The 20,330-nt window shown below is 41.7% G+C and overlaps 2 protein-coding genes across 6 annotated transcripts in view; one reads left to right on the plus strand and one right to left on the minus strand.

Moving 5' to 3' along the window:
• Positions 1-5,531, minus strand: part of FILIP1L (filamin A interacting protein 1 like) — a 188,429-nt gene extending 182,898 nt beyond the window's left edge. Inside the window, exon 1 of one of the 2 annotated variants that reach the window (XM_048293869.1) lies at positions 5,365-5,531. The gene's annotated coding sequence lies outside the window, so the exon portion shown is untranslated. The remainder of the gene's footprint in view (positions 1-5,364) is intronic. The other variant, XM_048293870.1, reaches the window with a different exon arrangement.
• CMSS1 (cms1 ribosomal small subunit homolog) overlaps positions 1-20,330 on the plus strand; it is a 227,427-nt gene that overhangs the window by 186,081 nt on the left and 21,016 nt on the right. For 2 of the 4 annotated variants that reach the window (XM_048293880.1, XM_048293882.1), the window contains one exon: positions 17,055-17,155. In XM_048293880.1, coding sequence (XP_048149837.1) covers positions 17,055-17,155 — 101 coding nt within the window. Of the gene's footprint in view, positions 1-5,688; positions 5,874-17,054; positions 17,156-20,330 lie in introns of those variants that run through there. The other 2 variants (XM_048293881.1, XM_048293883.1) reach the window with 2 other exon arrangements.

Here is a 20,330-nt window from a genome sequence, read left to right on the forward strand (position 1 = left end):
CATTTCTTCCTTTAATTTCAGTATCAAGGAGCGAAGTTGAAGGGAAACCTGCCTTGTACATTTGTGATGGGGCAGTCTAAAATGGAGGAATATCTATGCTCCCAAAGAGACTTGTGAAATTCTTTGCCCACGTAAGGAGCCAGTCTCTGGGAAGACTCAACAAACCTATAATTAGACTACATGCTGTCCACCTCAGGCAGCTGGAAGTCAGATGAAAGATAGTGTGAGGGGGAACAAAGGCTCTGTTTTTCCCCCTCCAGGAGCCTCAAGTTGCAAGAAAGGTCATATAATTTCAACCTCTTGGTGTCTACTCATCTGTGTGGAGCCTCCATTGCAGTCTGGTTGTCTCTCCTTCTAAGTGGGTTGGTGCTGGTGAGTGGGTGAATGTACAGCAAGGGAATGTGCAGCCCCTGGGCTTGGTTGAGTGAGAGGAACTGCACAGGAACAGCAGGTGCTCGAGCACACGAGCCCTGACACGTCATCTCAACCCTTCATTTTTCTCACATACTGACAAGCTCATCCTGTACAGTCTCACTTTCTTCCCAAGTGGGACTTCCTTGCCTTCCCCCTTTTTTAGGCAGGTGTTGTGAGAGGGGACACACATCAAATTGCATTGGATGACATCTCTAAGCGTTGTGTTAGCAGAAGAAAACGCAGTGACAGGAAGAGTGGCTGCTGCTCATTTGCTATTTAAATTGAGTGTTCTTAAAGACTGACAAGATGATGTAAAATGCCTATTTTTACTGTACTTCGTACATGATTTCTAAATTGTTTCTTTAGGGAGAGTATCTAAATTATTTTACATCCATTTAGAGATTTTTTTTCATCTTTCATTCTTTTATTCACCCTTAGTATTATTAGTGGTTAAGAAAAGTGCATGAGGACTATGCTAAAATAAAAATACTGATTTTTATTTTTTTGCAATGTTATTTGCATGCTAGGGCTTGGATGCTGTTCTCCCGTTGAAGTGAATGCCTGCAGATCAGACTGGTATACTAAAAAGCTGGTTATGAGTGAAAAGTAGGAAAGTTCACCTCCAAGGATTTCTTTTAACAGGACTATGTTTCATTTTATGTAAAATTGTAATTTACAGTCTTGCAGCTGTCTATATGCACTTTCACTCTCTGGTTTTTGAGACAAAAGAACTCAAGTGTTGTTGGATTACTTTCTGTGGCATTTTGGCATCAGTAGTGGTCACTGTGAATTTGCTGCGATTGAATGAAGTTAGGCTTATGTAACAGAAGATAAGAAATTTGTGTTAGTTTTGAATAATCCAAGTTTCTTCCTGCATAGCTTAATGCCACATTGTATAGGTGGGATTGGCATTGGAAATCGTCTTAAAGTTGACAACCCTCATCTTCTCACACAAATTGGTTGTATACCCATCCTGAATAATCACCAAAGTAAGGACTGAGACCCAGAAAATTGTACTGAGTGGGACCACAAGGATGTCTGGGCAAGAAGTAGGGCACTGAGTGTAGCAGACTGTGGTCTGCTGGCAGTTTTCCTGAGTTTAGAGCTGGCACTTGCACCTGCCAAGCAGCGTGGTACTGCAGGCCTGAAGAGTACCTCAGTGTTCCAGTGGATTTCTTGTTCTGTGCCTTACTGTGCTTAGTTGTGAGCATGAAGGTTTTTTGTGCTTTTAGTAGACAACAGTAAATTTACCACAGTTAAAAGTAATATTCTTAATGCAAGATGTGAAAACCAGCGTTTGAGATCTTTCTGTCAGTCCCAACACTTGTATCAGACTGAAAGAAAATGCAGATAATGAGTCTATTCCTCACCTCAGGGCAGACTGTTTTCTGCAGCAAGATATCACTCTACCGCTGGTGCACAGAGAGCAAAATACAGCAGGGCACCCTATGGAAAAGTTGTGTTGTTGGGTTTTTCCTTGCTATTTTTGAGAGATGGATTTGCAAAAGCAGGTCAGACAAAGGTTGGGGGTATGTGGCTGCTTGTGAGTATGAACTTTGATTTCTTTCCCTGTCCTGGTTACGAGTAAGTCTCAGGGGAAAGTACTGTTTAGCAGAATGACTATAATTATTTAAGTAACTGTTTGCTTAATTATAGCTTTGTGATTTTTCTGTGTCTATAAGTATCTCTCTTTCCTATACAGCATGTGTTGGCATATCATCTTCCATCCCTTCCTGGAAAGTATATTCAGAAGTTGTTGCAGTAGTCACTAAAGGTTTTGAAAGAAAATTTCAGTGCAGGGTTTAAGGCAGAGCTCCTTCAGCAGTTGTAGCAACCTGTTTTCTTACCAAATGCTGTGTTCCTCCCTTGTCTTATGCAAGTATACAGATAGAGCTGTACCCAAGTACTCACAGAGTGACTCCAGGTGCCACCTTTACCCTTCTCACACTCTTCCAGTCCCCTTTGGGCGTCCCTGCCTGGATGCTGGCTGCAGCACTAGCTGTGCATTGATGGTGGTGGATGGAGGTGAATCTTGGGTCCTGCAGATTGACTGCAGAGCTGTGTAGCATTGGTGCTGTAGCACCTGACAGGACCTCTTGCTAAAGGTCCTTGTTTCAGTTTGACTGCTTTGAATTCAGTTTGAATGCTTTGACTTTCCCCAAAATCTCAGCTTGTTTCTGTGTGTTCAGCTTGGCAGGGAGGGAGGAAAATCCCAGGATTGTTTGTTGTTTGGTTGCACCAGAAGAAAGCCCCCAAGGCAGAACATAAGTACAGTGAGTAGAGAAGGGGATCTGACTGCTGGTGGGACTTATCCCCCTGGCACTGTTTGGATTTACCCATCTGGCTCTGGCCCTGCTTACACCTGTCAGCTGAGGGGGACAGTGCCAAAGCAAGGAGTGAGTGAATGTCCCCTTGGAGTTTTGCCTGGCCAGCTGGCAGCATACATCATCAGCCGAGCTTTGCCTTCCTCCTCCTCCACAGCCTTGGACGTGTCATTCAATATATAGAGCCATGCCCTCCCATCACAAGGGAGGAAAGTGAGTTTCAGCCCCATCAGTCCCACCAATAGAAATGAAGGGTTTCAGTCTTTCTTTTGTACATTAGAGGAGAAAAAATAAATTTCCTCCTTTTTATTTATTTATTTTTTAATTTTTTCCCTTCTGTGGTGGTCTCCATTAGAATGGACATATTGTGCCCATTGAAGACCACACCTTGGCAAGACAAAGCTAGTTCATGGTGCTGGAATTTTTTAATGGAGTTTTATGAGGAGAGAATAGAAAGAGGAAGATCCTACCGAGTAGGCTTGGCCTCAGAAAGAGGTTAGAAGCAGATTGAGGTTTGTCTGCCTTAGAATATGAGGCCTGTTCACTCAGATGTACTTCTTTTTAGCTTCTTCTGGTAATGCCATGCTCATGTTCATCATCATACTGCCATTTTCCAAAGCTGTCATCCTTTCATCCCTATGTCAACAAACCTCCCACCAGTTTGGGTGACAGACACATTTGAGGCTCAGCTCCTGTGGGGAAGGTGTGATGACCCTCCCTTCAAAACAAGCCAGTCCCTGTCTGCCTGTCTGTGATGCAGCACTGCTCCTGTCCATCTGCCAGGGGCATCTTTGGGAATGCTGCATTAGTAAGCTCAGTCACTACTGCTTTAAGCCAACCCTACATCCCTAATGTCTTTAGTATTGATGGGGGAGTAAGTTATATTTTCCCACATGCAAATGGAGAATAGTACCACAAAGTGTCACAAAAACTAAGTTGATTCATTAAGCAATAACTTAAGGCAAAACCTGAACATCTAAAAATTATAAAGACGAATTTTTGCCCTTTTCTATCACTGTATAACAAGTGTTTATAACAGATTGTTCGAATCCTAGACTGCACTAGGTGCTTTTATACTGTGAAGCCTTTTACTTGCTGATGAATTTGATAAATACAATTGCAGTACTTCAGTAATACTCCTTTAACAGCCTCTTCTTCAAGTCCTCACAGTATAAACCTTCTGGACGAGTCTGAATTATCACACGCAACACAGCCCAAGTTGGTTCCATGGCATGCTACCATAATTTTCATTGGTTAAAGAGTCTTAGGACTGCTAGGAAGGTATTTTGTGTGAAATGGGTGGTTTTTATTGCATCTTTCAAATAAACTTAACACTCAAGACTCCAAGAATAAATTACTAAGCAAAATCAGAAGCAAAGAATGATAAGATGATCTTATGCATAATTGAGAGTAAGCAAAATCAGAAGTTTTTTCAGCAGATAAGACTTTTGCCAACTTAGAATTTTTTACAGCCTGATGCATGGCATTGTTTAACCAGCAGCTATATTAAAACAAGACCACCCAAAATAAGTACAGTAACTCACCCAGTCACTTTAGCTGAACTCCCAGTGACTTGGTGGCCTCTCTTGCTCTTTGCTTACTTTTAATCCAGAATTCCTATATAGTTGCCTTTCTTCAGTTGCTTCTGCTAAGACTTTTATGTAGCGATTATGTTGTGAAGAACATTTTGGTGCTGTCCCATCGGTGTTTCAGCCATTGGATCAAGTGGATCTTTCTACCCAATATTTTCAGGTTACCATTCCTGTGTGCTTGCTGTGGTCATGTTGCATTAGAAAGTGTGTGTGTGTGCCAGTGCTAAATCCATGGCTCCAGAGTGTCTTTACATGACAACATTCTCCTCATGCTGGATCCACACTAGAGTATCATGATGCCCATGTGACCTGAAGTGTGCTAGGATCTCTTTACAGACAGGTATGCAGTGATGTATTCTGCCCAGGGCTTTTTTTCCTTAAGAATCACAACAGTTTAAAATGGTGCTGAGGAAAATGTTGAGCCATGTGTGTTTTTAAAAGGAGAAGCAATGCTGAACCAGTGTACAGCACACAGTGGGAAGGAAACCAAATACAATATGATCTGTAATACTGCCTGTACTCTGGAGCTGAGCAACTTCTTTGGAACTATAAAGGGATTTGAGCACGTGTTCCTTTATTAATTATTATTTTTTTGCTTATATCTGTGCCATAGCAAGCCCTATATCACAAACTTGATGCCATACTCACTCATAATGTACAAAATAACGTGGGCTAAAACATCACTCAGCACATCTAAATGCATGCCTGTATATGTAATCAGTGTGCATATAGCCACACATATGGGGTTCTCTCATTTTCAGAATGATACAGTCTGTCAGCATGGCTGTGTGCTTTTTACAGTAATTTAGGCAGGTAAAAAGCAAATAGTGTGTATTCTATTGCACATGCTGATATCCTTTTATCTTCCCATTTCCTATGGACAGTGATAATGAGAATTGATGTTTTTACATGAAGCATTGCATTATCCAAAAATACCCTTAATGCTGGCATGCAGAACTAGTGTTGCAGAAAAAGCATATCTGATCCAGTTGCTCTGTAATTACAATGACAATACAAAAATGAAGCAATCTTACCTTATCTCAGGAGAGTCTTTTTGCTCTATCCCAGGCAGTTTCCTCTCCTTATTCAACTGAAAAGGGAAAATCCACTTAAATAACGAAAGATAAGGACTAGAAGAGTGAGGGATTTAAGGAGTTCTCATCTGAACTGCTGATCCACTTGTTTTTAGCAAATTGCAAAAAACCTCAATCCAGCAGTAGCTCAGTGCTACTTTCCTATCCTCGTGTGTTCTGTGGGCTGAGAATCTGCAAGAATAAACCTGAGACGGTGCTGCAAGAGAGAGACAGCGGGGGGGACCTTGGCACGGAGTTGGACCAAACTCTAAATATAGCCCAACCCACTTTCTGTGCAATTCTCTTCATACTCTGAAGGCAGATGACCTTGTCAGAAAACTGACCTCCCAGTATGTCCCTCTCTTAGAAGAGAGGATCTAAGAGAACAGGACTGCAGCACAAAGGGACAGAAAAGCAATCCACCATCTGCTTGCAGCAAATGAATTTAGGTATGAGCTCTTATTTTCCTGGTGAGTTAGAACTGATTGACTCATAATGTGCTTTATTTGATCATTTAAACAAATGAGCTGAATGTCAGTTCACAAATGCCCTGTACAGATGAGAGATTGCATTGTAATTGTTAGTCTTAAGTAGAGAGCACTGACATAGATGACAAGCCCGATGCCTTTCCTCCTCTCAAAAACCTTAATGCATCAGAGTGTGCAGTATTTCCCTAAATGCTTCTGACTGTAAAAAGTGATCCCTCCTTTCATTCGCTCTTATAGTAAGAAAGACTTTTTGGAAAAGTGATCTAAATCCACAAATGTATATTCTAGTACCATATAAATCTGAGATACTAGGATAGCTTGAAAGGGGATGAGAACCTGCAATATCAGAGATCAAACTGCAGAGAAATCTGTAGTATATGGAGAGGAGGAGGAAACAAAAAGTAAGAGGCATAGAAACATAACCCTTGTGCCTTAGACAGGGAACTGGTTTTCAACAGATGTTTTATAATCCAGGGAATTTGCCACTCTAACTCTATGTGGCAACATGTCAGGGTATTTTGTTCTTAGCCTGAAGGAGAGTTTAACTTGATATGAGTCAACCTGATACTCTGTCAAATGGGACCTGATACTTCTATGTCATATGAAGGCTTCTAAATAGAAAAAAGCTGCAGAAATCAGAGCAGCTCAAAATGTCAACTCTCATGTTGTGTGTAAAGATGGGTAGGAGAATTGGGATAAAAGACTGCAATATTGTTCTTCAGTGGGATATATTATTTGGTGGTGACATCTATCTGAGTGTATGCTACGTTATATGCATGCATGCAGTTTTCCATACTCAGAGAAAACCTGAGCAAAATCAGGGCTGTGATAACTGCATACTACAGATATGTCTGCAAAATATCCATGAGCAAAAAAGGTGGGAATGGTACCAGTAGTCAGTAAAGTAGCAATGTGTATCTGTGAACAATAATTTGTGCTGTTAAGTTTTTGTGAAGTGTGCTATATATCCTTTTTAATTGCAGCCTACTATTTTTGGCAAGTTCCACTGTGTAATTTTATCATGATCTATAGACTTGAAGTGCACAGGATCAGCCAGACTCTCTGTGTTACCCTTACAGCAAGAACTACAGCTGTGAGCCACAGCTGCTTCCCAATATAGAGAACAGTAAAAAAGCACAAATCACTGGCAGTATTAAGGGGGACATCACATCTGGGACCATGCTACATTCCTGGCTAAAACTTGCTCATAGTCAGACCTAGGCTAGACCCTACCCATTAAGTAGTTTTATGGATTTATCCAAGTTCATCTTTCCTCCCAGTTTACCTGTTTCTTCCTCATTAACAAGAATAAGTGTTTGTCAGGAGTTAATATTATAACAAATGAAGAATGCTGGTGTTTGATTTTGAAGAGAGGACCTGAAAAAGGGAAAAGTCCACCTCCAGGTGTATATTGAATAGCACACTAGCAGTGTGTAAGTAGGGAAATTCTGAATATATGGGTCACCGGCATCATTAAAGATGGATGGCATTGTGCTGTCTGTGCTCCTGGGTGGTACCCTCATGAGAACCATACCAACCACCAATTCCAGCTCCTCAGTGCCACTGCCAATTCTACCCCTCTCTCTAGTGCTAGGATATTGAATTCACCGTAGATCCCTTTGTTCAGACCATGAAGGTGATGAGGATAAAGGAGGGACCATATACTCCTCCCCAGCATGAGGAGTATACTTTTTACCCTCTTTTTCACCAGCTTTTCACCCTGTGCAGCAAACAGCAGCTTCCATACATTATAGATGGGTAGGTCTTAGAAGGAATCACGGTGCTTGGTGGGTCTTAAAGCACAGAAATAGTCATACTTTGCCAGGAACTGTGACATGCACTTCTCCCATAGGAGTATTGTGGAGAAGGAGTGATTTCTTCCTCATACAAGTAATACAGTGGTTGGGTTTGGGCAGGGAGTTAATCTTTGGGGAGGCTTTCATAGAGTGGTGCTGTTCATGTGTTCAGGGCTCTAAATGTTGCGTGACCAACCCCAGTGATGCAAACTTCCTGGAAGAAGGGGAAAAGGCTTTAAGAGCGGTTGTATGTGTTTGTCAAAATGGATGGAAAAGTGCTTCGTTGGACAGCTGTGTACACTCAAGTTTTCTTTAGGATGACTTTAATTTTTCTGCCTGCACCATCAAGAGGAAAATGCACTAGAGGGTCAGGCCCTAGTGTGCCTAGCTTTTCCTGAGCTCTTAACTTGTGTTTTCCTTATGATTCTGAATGGTTTTTCTGCTTATTTGTTGACAGTTTTTAACTGCCCAGCCTTCTTTGGTAGCATTTCCTCTGGAATGAGTCGGGTCTGACTTTTCCAGAGCAGTTTCCTCTCCCTGGCCAACAGATGGCCTGTGCTGGGGTTGAGACTTATTTCAAGCCAGGATTGTGGGATTCTCCCTCAGCACAGTAAAACATTCTGTAACTAGTATATGTGTGAACTGATTTTTCTTTTGATTAACCCCAAATTCCTAGACATTTGTAGTTGTTTAAATATCCCATGGAGCATTTACAAGGTGAGATTATAAACCACAATGGCTCAGACCATTTCCAATGTGGTCAGCTGTATCCTGGCTTGCCCTGTTCCTCTGCTTTTCAGAGTTGGATAGCATTGTCTTAGGAGCATAAACTGTTGCACAGTATTGCTGGCACCCTTTTGTGTGGTTTCTAAACCGACTGTATGGTGTGCAATGTGTGGCATCTAGCAGGAAGAGAAGCTCTTTTTACAAGGTTAATGTTTATGATGTTCATCCAGTAGATTTGAAAATAGCCAAAACCCCATGCTACTTAGACAAAACAGGCTCCCATCTCCCCCTCTCTCTAGAAATGTGCGTTTGAATTTCATTTGGAGTTATAAGGAGATTATTTGAAGTTTCAGCATGAAGGATAGTTTTTGAGAGCACAAAAGAGTAGAAGTGATTTGTGGATGTTATCTCAGCCCTCACTCATGATACCATTGGTGAAGCATAGAAACAACAGAACTGATTTGTATGCTGTGCTGAAATGTTCATGTGTCTTTGGGCTCTGCTTGCTCTTTCTTGGCAAGCTCATAATGAAGAAAGTAAATTGGATGGCAAACAGTAAAAGGACCTGTCATGTTCCTATCATGTCAATCATTGTGTTTGTCCTTTGCTTACCATGGGTTTTAAAACTCCAGTGACTAAGTGACTACTGAGTTCCCCTTGCTTACCTTGGTGATGCTTGTTTTCATTGTCTGAGGCAGCAGTGGGATGTCAAATTCAACCTTTACCTAGCAGGTGAAAAAGTTATTTTTGTTAGAAGGGGAGTGGCCTACTACTTTTTACCTCTGATCAGTCATATTCTGTGGCTTTTCTACCATCTTTCTGTCTTATAGGCAAAATATAACAATGAAAAAGTCAAATTATGACTAGGGTGAGGTTGTAGCTGTACTACAAGCTGGGCCTAACCTTGATCATATAAAGTTTATTCTTCTCTGCTTACATGTGTACAACAGAGGATTTCCTCTGGTCTTATTCTCTGATATGCCCTTTATTTTGTCTTCTAATTCACTCCCAGTCAGCAACTCGTGTCAAAAATTAGTTTGGAAGTACCTATTTTGAGTATTAAAGTGTTTTAAAAAAGGGAGATGTAGTTGTTAGAAATGTATTGTGGGAGATCCTTTGCATCGCAGACAGTTATGTCTCTGAGCTAAAGATTTTTTATCATATCCGAATATAGTGAAAATTAACTTGATAGTATTCCATTAAGACCTGTTCTTTTTTGCTTGAATGGACAGTGGTTTTAATTTAAATTATCCATCACTGTAAAGAAGAGGAACCTAAACTGAATATCCTTAAACTGAATATAACAAGATTTATCAGGCAAAAATAGTTGTTTGGGCTAGATGTGCCTTTTGAACTGCCCCAGGAAGGGGTTTGCCTTTTTAGAAGAATGTTGTCTTTGACTATGTAGTACAAGCTTTTGGCACTACTTAGAAACTATTGCAGGGAATTGCTACAGACTGGCTTGGCACAGGCTTAGGCTGGCTGGAGTGTGAAGTTTATGCCCTCTGAATGTTACCTGTGGGGACAAAGTTGAAGCTCATTTGATTCTTTGGTAGGACACTGTGCTGAGCTGCACATTGTCTGCCCTTCAGGTGTGCCTCACAAGCACACTTGGAAATACCTTTTTTCAGATACCTTGGGAGCAGGTAAAGTCTGCAGTTCAAGGCATCCTCGCAGATATCAAAACTTACTGTTGTGCTGGAATGCACCTGTTCTGGGAGAGGACTCCTTGGTTCGTAGAGATTGGAAGGCAGAATTGCCCAGACGGTGGGGACTGTGGATGGTTTGGGATGATGGAGCACTGGCACCACGTGTAATTCCTATGGAGGTTGTCTCAGCCTGAGCAGAGAGGCAACTCTGTTCTCTGCTGCAGTAGGCTGATAAAGGCAGAGCAATGGTTAGTAACTGGTAATAACCTGCAACAGAGCTTTCTGCGCAGCTTCGTGCTTCCTAGTGACAACAACAGGTACCAGTGCATTCACAGTGTTCCCTCTTTAGTTCTAAATGGTCAAAACACCCAAATATTTTAAGGCCTTATGAATGAAGGCACTTCATTTGATTCATGTGCCCATTTTGCAAAAGCTAAACTGCAAAAATTGCGTAAGTTTTCCACTAAGCTGTAGTATTATGTCTTTTGATACAATTCAATACTATTTTTTCATTTCTTTTATGTGTTCTTGTATTGATTTGTAAGACTAAATCTTGTCTTACTCTACTGTTTTAAATGATTTAGCTAATCCATATTCAAGGAGGTAAGGAGATGTTTTGTTGTTTGGGGATTTTTTCTGTTATGTGTCACCTAGATTTCTCAGTTGTGCCACTCGCTGCACTTGATGCATGCCTGTGATAGGGAGAATTACTTATTTTTCTTGAGTTGTCAGGGGACCCTTTCTAATTTAGCCAGAGCAATTTGAGAAAATAAAAGGGTGCTGACACTGTCGTAGCTATTTTTAATGCAACGCTTATGTGGTGATCTTCCCCAAGGACAGATTACTTTTGTCTCCAGCATTTTTATCTCATTTACTAGAAATTTTTGAAGTATTGCCATGGTAAAAGCCAGCAACTGGTCTGAGGAACCATATTAATAATAAAATATGCATTCTTAGCCATTCCATGGTCTGGAAGTCCCCAAAAGAGCTTCATAGCTATTGCTTGGCCAGTTGGCTTTACACCATGGGCTCCAGGGTATCTGAGCCATCGTTAGGCTCCTCAATAGGAAAAATCAAAGCTGTCCACTGCCTACAGAGAGGGTTGACCTGGTAGACATGAAAGAGATCCTCCTTTTGGGGTTAGCTGTGCTGGTGACACACAGCTGAGTAATTCGAGATTTGTCCGGGAGGTGTTTGGGCTGCTGTGAACCGCTGAATTCTGTACCTCCTTCTCCCACTGCTAGGCAGAACCTTTCCCTTTTGTCAGGGAAGTATGTTAATCCTTTTTTTCTCAGTTAACTAGCCCACCAGCCAGGCCTGTTGCATTTCAAAGAGCTCATCTGTTGTTTGGGTACTGGTGGGCAGCGTGGCAGGACCTGCCTGAGCCCTGTGTTCTCTGCTGCCTCGAGGAGTAGTGCCATAGGGGTGTGTTAAAACACTGTCACTGCCACTTTTAGCCCAACTACTGTGATCAGCACAACTCTGCTGGCAACAGGAGCCCTCTCAGCTGAGCAAGGATGAACAGGGACTTGGGAGCAAATTTTGCTGACAGCTGTTACATTTTGCAGATATTTAATTGACCTTGCACTGTGTGTACCTGGTGGGACACGCAGGAGAAATGCAGTGAGAAAAGTTCCAAGTAGTGCATTGACCTTGAGGTTACTTAATCTGATTCACTGAAGATTGAGGCCAGTTTTTAATAGCAAAACTGAGAATAATAAGGAAGTGTCAGAATGTTTTTTTCTCTGACCTCATCTCTGCCCCTCTTCTCCCTTCCTCCCAAAGAAAAATGGCAATTAAGTCTCAAGATGTGCCCAGCACACTTGGCATTTTAATTGGCATCAAATATGTTTCAATCTACTGAATTTAGAGGTAGGAGCCCTGAGAAATATTTTCCCCTGCCATTAATGTACACAGATCAGTACAATTTAATCAACCAGTAAATAAAAATACCACTTGAAAAGCAGTCTGAAATTAATCCATCACAGCACACCCAAACTGTGAACTATGCCCAGCGACAGAATAAATACAAGCACATAATTTCCTGTAACATATCTGAAACTAGAAAGAGAACATAACAAGTATAAAACCTGTTTCCACAGCATACTGAGCTTTTTGTTAAAAAGTAGAAAACAGAGGCTTTATTTAAAATCTGGTTTCAGATATGAGACAATTTTAGAACAGGCAGAGAAGGATGGAAATCAGGAAAGGGGAAGGGGGGGGCATAATAAATTTTGTACAGCCTTTGTTTTCATGTAATTCCAGTTTAGTACTGATACATAGCCCTGATGAGAGCATATGGGAAAAAGCAGGGATTTCTGACCCCGAGTGTGTCTGACTGCAGGCAAATACTTCAAATAAAAGTTGAGGGATTCTCTCATGTGGGCATGTAAAACAGGTTCCCTCCAAATTTTGTCACAGAGATTAATTAAGTGGTAAGAAATGAACTTGTCCTGTACTGGCCTCTGTCACTGGGAGCCTTTTGGACACCAAATAGATGCCTGATCTCACTTTGCTTCTGGATTAAAAAAAAAAAAAAAAAAAAAAAAAAAAAAAAAAAACACCAAAACAAACCAAAAAACCACCTAGTGGAAATTATTCTCTCACTTATCTTTGGCTATTTAGGACATATTTCATTTCCAAGGTTTCCTTTTAATTATGTGTTGGTTGTTCCTACATTATGAAGAGTTCTAAGAACCTTGTCTCCTTTCTCTCTCAAAAAGCTCGTTTCCTTCATGTTCTCATCTTGTTACAAGCCTCCTGTGATTGCCATTATTTCTGTGAGCTGCCTTTATCTTTATTTCAGTCATATGCTGGCTTGAACCACAGGTTGTATTTCCCAAAGAATTTTAAGATGATTTTCAGTCATAACTTTTTCAGTCAGCCTTGGTTCTTACAGGAATGAATTATTTACGTTGTGGTCACTATACTCCTATGTTAATAATTTCAGTGTAGAAAAGAGGCATGTGAAGGTCAGAAGTCTAAGTAATGGTGAATCAGCATAGCAAATGCAAATTTGTATGCACTAGCTATTTTGTATGAACAAAATTGCATTTACATCAAAGCACATGTCATTACATCCTATATCACTAAGGTCTTATTTGCCTTTAAAAATACTATAGTAAATAGTGAAAAAAAATATGTATTCTTTGTGAATATGTAAGTTAATAAAGGTGATTATTAAAGGGAACCTGTTAAATTATCTACATATCTCTGTACTTTTTTATGTGAATGTGTATAAACATGCAGATGTGTATATATTAATGTGTGTTTACATGTATGTAATTAGTACACCTATTGATGTACTTAGACATACATGCATGTGTTAATATTAAATTTGTAAGTTAGAAACCAGTGCAGTGGATGATTTTAAACAGTGATTGATATGAACGAGAAAGTCTTTGTCTGTGTGTCTGTCTGTGTGTGCGTGTGAAGCAGAAATGGCTTTTTCCATTTTTACATGTTTCAAAATGAGATCAGATATAAAGACCTCATGACTGGGAAGCCTGTTAGTATGTGCCATGTTGCTGATGTAATACCAAAGCAAAGCACTTGGAGAGTTGTGGAATTCCCATTTATTTTTCTATATTGAGAGCATTTTGTGACCGTTCTGGTGCCTTTGATGACCTTGTGGTTGTGTAAATGCCGTAAGTCTCAGGAAAGCAGAGGCAGAGAATTGCTGTGCTCAACAGCATCACCCTCCAAGCAGTGTGTCCTGTCAGCGCCTGCCTGCCCGCTTCTTTGCACCTCAAGCCAGATGAAAGTCAACTTTGTATTAATCAATTAGGTTCCGCATTTGCAGCAGCTTATTATTAAGGAAGGATTTGTGAATTTTCCTGTTCTGGCAGAGAGTAGTCTCCTGGGAAGCTCAACACCTCAAAGTAGAGCAAACAGTGCTGGTCTGTTACAGACATGTTTGTGACCTGTGAGCTTCTGCATTTATCTGCTTCAAGTTATGATTTATATTGTGAATAAACCCACTGACATCAAGGTAACTATTTACAGAGAAAGGTACATGGTTTAATGTGAACATGGTTGGCAGAGTCTGGCCTGTGGTACTTTAAGGCCTGCAACAAAATGCTCCTGTCATCACAGGAGCTGTCATGGTGTCACAAACAATTACAGGTTGAGATGAGCTGCTGTCCTGCCTGGGACATGGCTGGAATAGATACAAAGTTCTCCATTGTATGAAATAAAAACGCTCAGGTACTGCAGAAAGATGCTCAAACTTGAACTGTTTTCGCTGATGTTTGTTGAGTCTGAGTCTGTGCCCTCTTCTCTCACTTCTTGCTGAGAACAGAGGACATTGCATCATGAAGTGCTGTCCAAAACTCAAATGAGCAGTGAACAGGTGGTACATTGTCAGGCTATTTCAGATCATGGAAACCATTTGTCCAGTTTTAGATTGCTATTGCTAGCAGCGTGTCTTTTAGTTGTGAGAAAGAGAAGAGGTTATTTAAAACTAGCACGACTCCTGTTTGCCTTTCAGAGCGTGCCAAGTGGGATTTCAGAAAGAATGCTTGCAGATCACAGGCAGCTTCCCCTGAATCTATTTGATGCAGTTCTCATTTATTTTCAATGTGAAACATTGGAAAGAGCTCACACAGCAGTTCAGTTCAGTGAGACATGCACAAATTCATTTTGGAGTGGGTTTGGGGCTCAAGTGCAGTGAGGAAGAGGGACGAAGAGGCAATTCTGATTTCTTTGATGTACTTCATTTATATCACCTCTCCACAGCCTGCATCAATGCAGTGTGTCCAAGACCCCAGGGGTGTGGAGCTGGTGTGTGTTAAAGCTGGTCACACTTTCAGTATCTCTGAAGTCAGTGATGGGTCCTTAAGTACAGAAGCTGCCCTACTAAAATATAGCACAATAAATTTGCCAGAGGAAGGGATACACAGGGAAACAAGCCCATGGTAATGGCCAGTGGTAACACTGAATTACCAAGACACCTTTTAAACTTTCTGGAGTATGCCGAATGATGTGATTTTTCAGGTTCTTCTAACAAAGTGTTGTATCTGAGATTCCAAAGTGGCTGGAGGTCATAAGTGGTCAGTGACTCTGGAGAGAAATAGGCAGGAAAGATCTGCTGCTGCGCAGGGACAGCCATATGGTACAGGAGCGCTTGGACATCCTCTGGAGTACGATATTTGGCCTGTAATGTAAGGAAAAACTTTGTCTCACAAACTTTGAGCTTTCTTTGTTCCCTGTTCACGTGCTGCCGTGTGTTGGGCTGTACAGGACTAGGCACGTAATTTCTGCATGGGCTCTGGCACTCGTGTGGCCGCAGTCCATTCAGCTCTGACCTGAGGCTGTGCCTGCAAAGAGAATGAAGCAGATAGGCCAGCTGAGCTGTAGTGTTCACTTGCTGCACATATTCCTGCATTTGCTTTAGAGCTGGAAAGCAAGGGCTTTTCTTGGTGAATTCCTATTTTAAGATTTCAGAATATGTCTTCATCCTATGTTGAAATACAAACAAGTGCTGTCATTTCTTCCGTGGCATTTATTTTGGTCTTAATTAAGTTCATTAACATATTTATCTACCCTCTTCACTTAGGAGTCTCTTAGTTGTACTAAACAGAAAATAAATTCTCTTCTCAGTTGCTGCTCTCTTTCTAAAGCTCTTGTGGTTTGCCAAGAATCTAATCTATGTCAAGTAAGATTTCATGACAAATGGCATCCAACCTGCTAAAACATTCACTGATTTTCTTTACTATCTTTCAACTTCCTACACTTTCTTGAACTCCTAACAGCTGTCAGAACCCAACTTTAGGGTGCTGACTGTTACACAAGGTAGGAAAAAGGAGTGATTATGAGGTGGTATCTTTCCAGGAATAAATATGTATCCATTTTGTTACCCATTCTGTCACATTAGGATTTTCAAAGCCACTGCCTTGTTGCCACATAATATGTAATGTTGCATTTGTGGCTTAAAAGAGATTCTTTCCCCCCACCTCTTTCATCCCTTTACTCACCTTTCACTGAAATTCTTTTGTGTATTTTTCACATATCCTTTCACTTACCTTTTTTTCAGTAGGTAGCTATTTCGACCTGGAATGTGTAAATGCCAGCTATAACTGATTTTCTCTCTCTCATGTTCTCTGGCCATCAGTTTACTCTGCTCACAACTAGTGATTGCATAGATATAGTTATATCATCTGTACTCAGGGTGATGCTTAAGAAATCCTTCTACTCCTCTCTTTTCAAATAAATAAATAACTTAATCTTGAAGCTGTAAATTTACAACTTTGGAACACAAGAGATTGCAATAATGACTGAATACCTGTAGGGCAGAAATATTCCAATTACAGAAGTTGAATTAATTCAGTTTGATGGATGATAATGCTTCTGGCATAATCAGGGAAGTGTCCCCAGCAGAAATGTCTGTGTTTGAATACATCAAAAGCACTAGTATAACACTATTAGACGGAGCTGTTGCTGTGCATTTATTTTTTCCCCAAAGTCTCTCTGTAGATAGATGAAGAAGAGAATGGGTAGAAGCATCTGAATTTAAATAGCTGTCTTTTAAAACATAAGCATATTTTAGTTTTGCAGACATTCTGCTCAAACCTTTGTCTAATTATTACTGAAGTAAGAGACACAATTAAAATGTACTTGCAGGAAACATGTGCATATATTTTTATACAATAGGACATTATACCTATCTTGTAATTTTTCCTCTTTAATATGTGTCAGTAAAGCATTTGGGAGTTGGAATGGGGATTTTGTGCATTTTTGTATGTGTTTGCTTGGATTTTCTTTTCCTTCATCTGCAAGACTTGTTTTAGTAGGAGAAAATAACATTATTTTGAAAAAAGTTCAGCAAACTTAGCAAGAAGAATGTATTTGTTACAGCTGTATCTATTGCCAATCATGAGATTGTATTATTGTGACAACCTTTCAGCTGGAGATTTTATCCCTATTTTTGAATGCAAAGATGGATAGATAGATTTGAAACACAGTAACAAGAACTCTTCTTTTTTTCTGATTAGATCCTTCAGATGATGAAGCTGTCGAAAAAGCAAGTGATAACAGGACAGCAACACATCAAGATTCAGATTCCAAACCTGCTGTGAAAAAGAAAAGAAAGCAGGTTGGTAAATTAAGCAATTATTTAGCACAAAGATGATAATACATAGGGAAACATAATCTGCTTTTTTTCAGTGAAGGGACAGTTTTCTTCAGTCTACCTGATCTGTTCATGTAACAAATTTTTTGTTTAAATTATGTTGCCTTATTTGGAAGTGATCAGATTCTAGTACATTTCAGTAATAACTTCACACTTGTTTCGTGTGAGTTGAGATTGCCAGGCCTGTCCTACAAAGTGACTGTCTAGTGATGCAAGCCTGGATGGTGCTACTCCCCTCCCTAGGGGAGGCTAATATCTTCCCCTGCAATCTTTTCCTTTCCCTGCACACACAAAGTCTGGAAAGCTATATTTATATGTTGTGCAGATTCTCTACCCAAGCATGTCCCCAGTGCAAGGTCCAAATGAAAAATAATTTAGGTCTACATGGACTGATGTTTTCTTACCCTTGCGCTGCTAAAAACTTCATTTAATGCCAATAGGAACTGTGTTGTTCAGCATTACATGGAGTATGCCAGGGAACAGGCATCATCACCCCAGTTTGAGGAAAAAAGTCATCTAGAGGTCAGCTGATTTTAAGAAGTTTCTTGTTGGAAGGTAAATTTGTTCTGCCCTCCTCATACCACCCAGGAGAATCGACTGAGTGGCTGTCGGAGAGCTAAAATTACATTGGAGGCTATCTCTCCTTGAGGTTATGGGTATTAATTTTGACCCCTAGGTCAGTAATAAATTTACTCTGTAATGCCTAGGCAATTGCCCAAGTGAAAGCCATTTGCAGGGATGTTCTTTTTTTGTAACAGAGAAGTGTAAACAACATGGTAGCAATTACTATGCTTTTGGATGTCTTTCCAAAGAGACCAAAGGTGAAGTGATCCAAATATCTGAATTAGACCTATATTTTGATTAGGAAGGAGAGCCAAGCAATACAGGAGAAAGCTGTATTGCCTTTGTATGTGCTCTACCAGGGGGTCAGATGCTGAGGAGTGAGAATTCTTATGGAGCCACTTTTTATCACCATTTTCACTTAGGCATTTAGAAGGAGGTTAAGACACTTTGTTTGGAAGGGTTGCTTGACCTTTTTTATGAGAACATTAGAAAGGATAGCCAACACAAGTTACTTGCCAAGGTGGCCTGGGACTGCTCAGCTGTAGCAGAACACCTCCTGCTGGTCTTTCTGTCATATAAAGAATATCAGCCTGCATGTTGGAATCAGGTAATTTGATGTTTAGATGTGAAACCGTAAGAGGGAAATGCTTTATGGGAGCTCAAAGTCATGGATGGGTTATTGCATGTTGGGGTCCCTCCCCTGCCATGGAGCCCTGGGAGAGGGGCCCTGAGGGCACAGACACGGGGCTTCCCTGCCCCTGCTCAGCCTCGTTCCCATTGGTTGGTTTGTGTTCCCTGCGCGGGCAGAAGGACCCTTGGTCCCGTGACTGGAACAGTTCCTCGGCAGAGCCCCGGCCATGCGGCTGGAGAAATAAACATCTCTGAAACAGCTAGCAAGAATCTGTCTGTCCATATATATTTCCTTTCCACGGGACTCCTGGTTTGATATATGCGTGTTGCAGAATCCCCACTGCAACAAATAGTGGAGATTTGTGAGCAGAACGATCCCCGATCCCTAAGCGACTGATTTGTGTGAGTAAACCCTGGAAACTTTGGATTCCTCTTCTTGGTTTTGCTTTGCTATTCCATATCTAAACTATGGAGGAACCGTGGGAAGACTCTTGGCTCTCAGAGCTGCATATGGACATTTATCTTAAACTTAAAATGATTCTTGAACAACGATTTGTAAATTTTAGCTTGATTCAAGCTCAAAAAGAACTGAAACACTTCCTGGCATGGTTGTTTAAGAACTTTTTCTATGTTTCTTGGGATTTAATTCTTACCAAGGGCTTTTGGAAAACCATTTGGACACAGTTAATATTGGAGTCAAAATATATGCCGATGGAAGAATATTTTCGTGAATATTATTTAGTTACTGAGACTGTTGAGCAATGTCAGCTGTGTCCTGGTGAAGGGAAGCGTGGTGCAGGGACCGTGCGGCCCAGGCCACGTGCACCGAGCGCTCTGCGAGCAGCAGCGAGGCAGTTCCCGCGCGCGGGCGGAGCCACGCGAGCCGCAGTGTCGGTGGCGGAGCGAGGAGCGGCGGGACCCGGCGGTGCCCGAATGGCCCCGTGCAGCGCGTGGTGGAGCGAGCCCCGGGAACGCCCGACCGAGAGAGGCGGCGCGCGGGCGGCGGCGGGCGGCGATGGCGGTGGAGCGGAGCCGCGCCCAGCCGAGACGCGCGCTGGAGCAGGGCACGGGGGGGTCATCGCTCGGGGGCCCGGCCGAGACGTGGGTACAGCGCCCGACAGCGGCAGCGAAGCTGCGACCAGAGGAGGCGACGCACGGAGAACTGAGCGGCACGGCCCGGCCCGGCCCGCGCAGCCCCGAACGCGACCCCGGGAAGAGCCCGCAGGCACCAGCAGCCCCGACAATTCCAACACGGGAGCGACCGAAGGAGAGAGCAAAGACGCAGCGAGACAGAAAACAGCAGCCACTCAGAAAAAGGAAAAGATCATAGTAACTAAGACCTTAGGGATAGTAAAATGGTATAATGTTAAGCAAAATTATGGTTTTATAACAAGGTGTGACAACCAGCAAGACATATTCGTGCATAGAACTGCTATTAAAAAGAATAACCCTGAAAAATGCATCCCAAGCTTGGGAGATGGAGAGGTGGTGGAATTTAATATTGTACTAGGGAGAAAAGGGTTACAAGCATCGCAGGTCACTGGGCCTGATGGTGTTCCTGTAAAAGGCAGTATATATGCAAAAAATCGTAGTCATGTTAGACAATATCTCCATTGTAAGCCCCCCCTACAGTTTTCCTTTCCTAATCCCACCTTTCCCTTTTACCCTATGTCCTATTACCCCCAGTGTATTCCCAATCCGTTTTTTCATCCATGGTTTCCCTCACAAAACCATGCTTTTGCCAATTGTTTCCCCAAAAATCCCTTTCCAATGCCGAGTGGGGGATGAAAAGGGGGAGGGAAGAAGTTAAACCCTCTCCTGCCTCAGTTTCCCCACAAAGCATGCTCAGAGTTCTGTCTCCCTTCTGTCAGCCCTAAGATGTTCCACAGAATCTGTTTGGACATTTAAAGACTCAGGAGGGTGGCTTGTTTTGTCTTGAAACTGT

The sequence above is a fragment of the Corvus hawaiiensis genome, chromosome 2 (assembly GCF_020740725.1).
Source record: "Corvus hawaiiensis isolate bCorHaw1 chromosome 2, bCorHaw1.pri.cur, whole genome shotgun sequence".
In the NCBI taxonomy this organism is placed as follows: domain Eukaryota; kingdom Metazoa; phylum Chordata; class Aves; order Passeriformes; family Corvidae; genus Corvus; species Corvus hawaiiensis.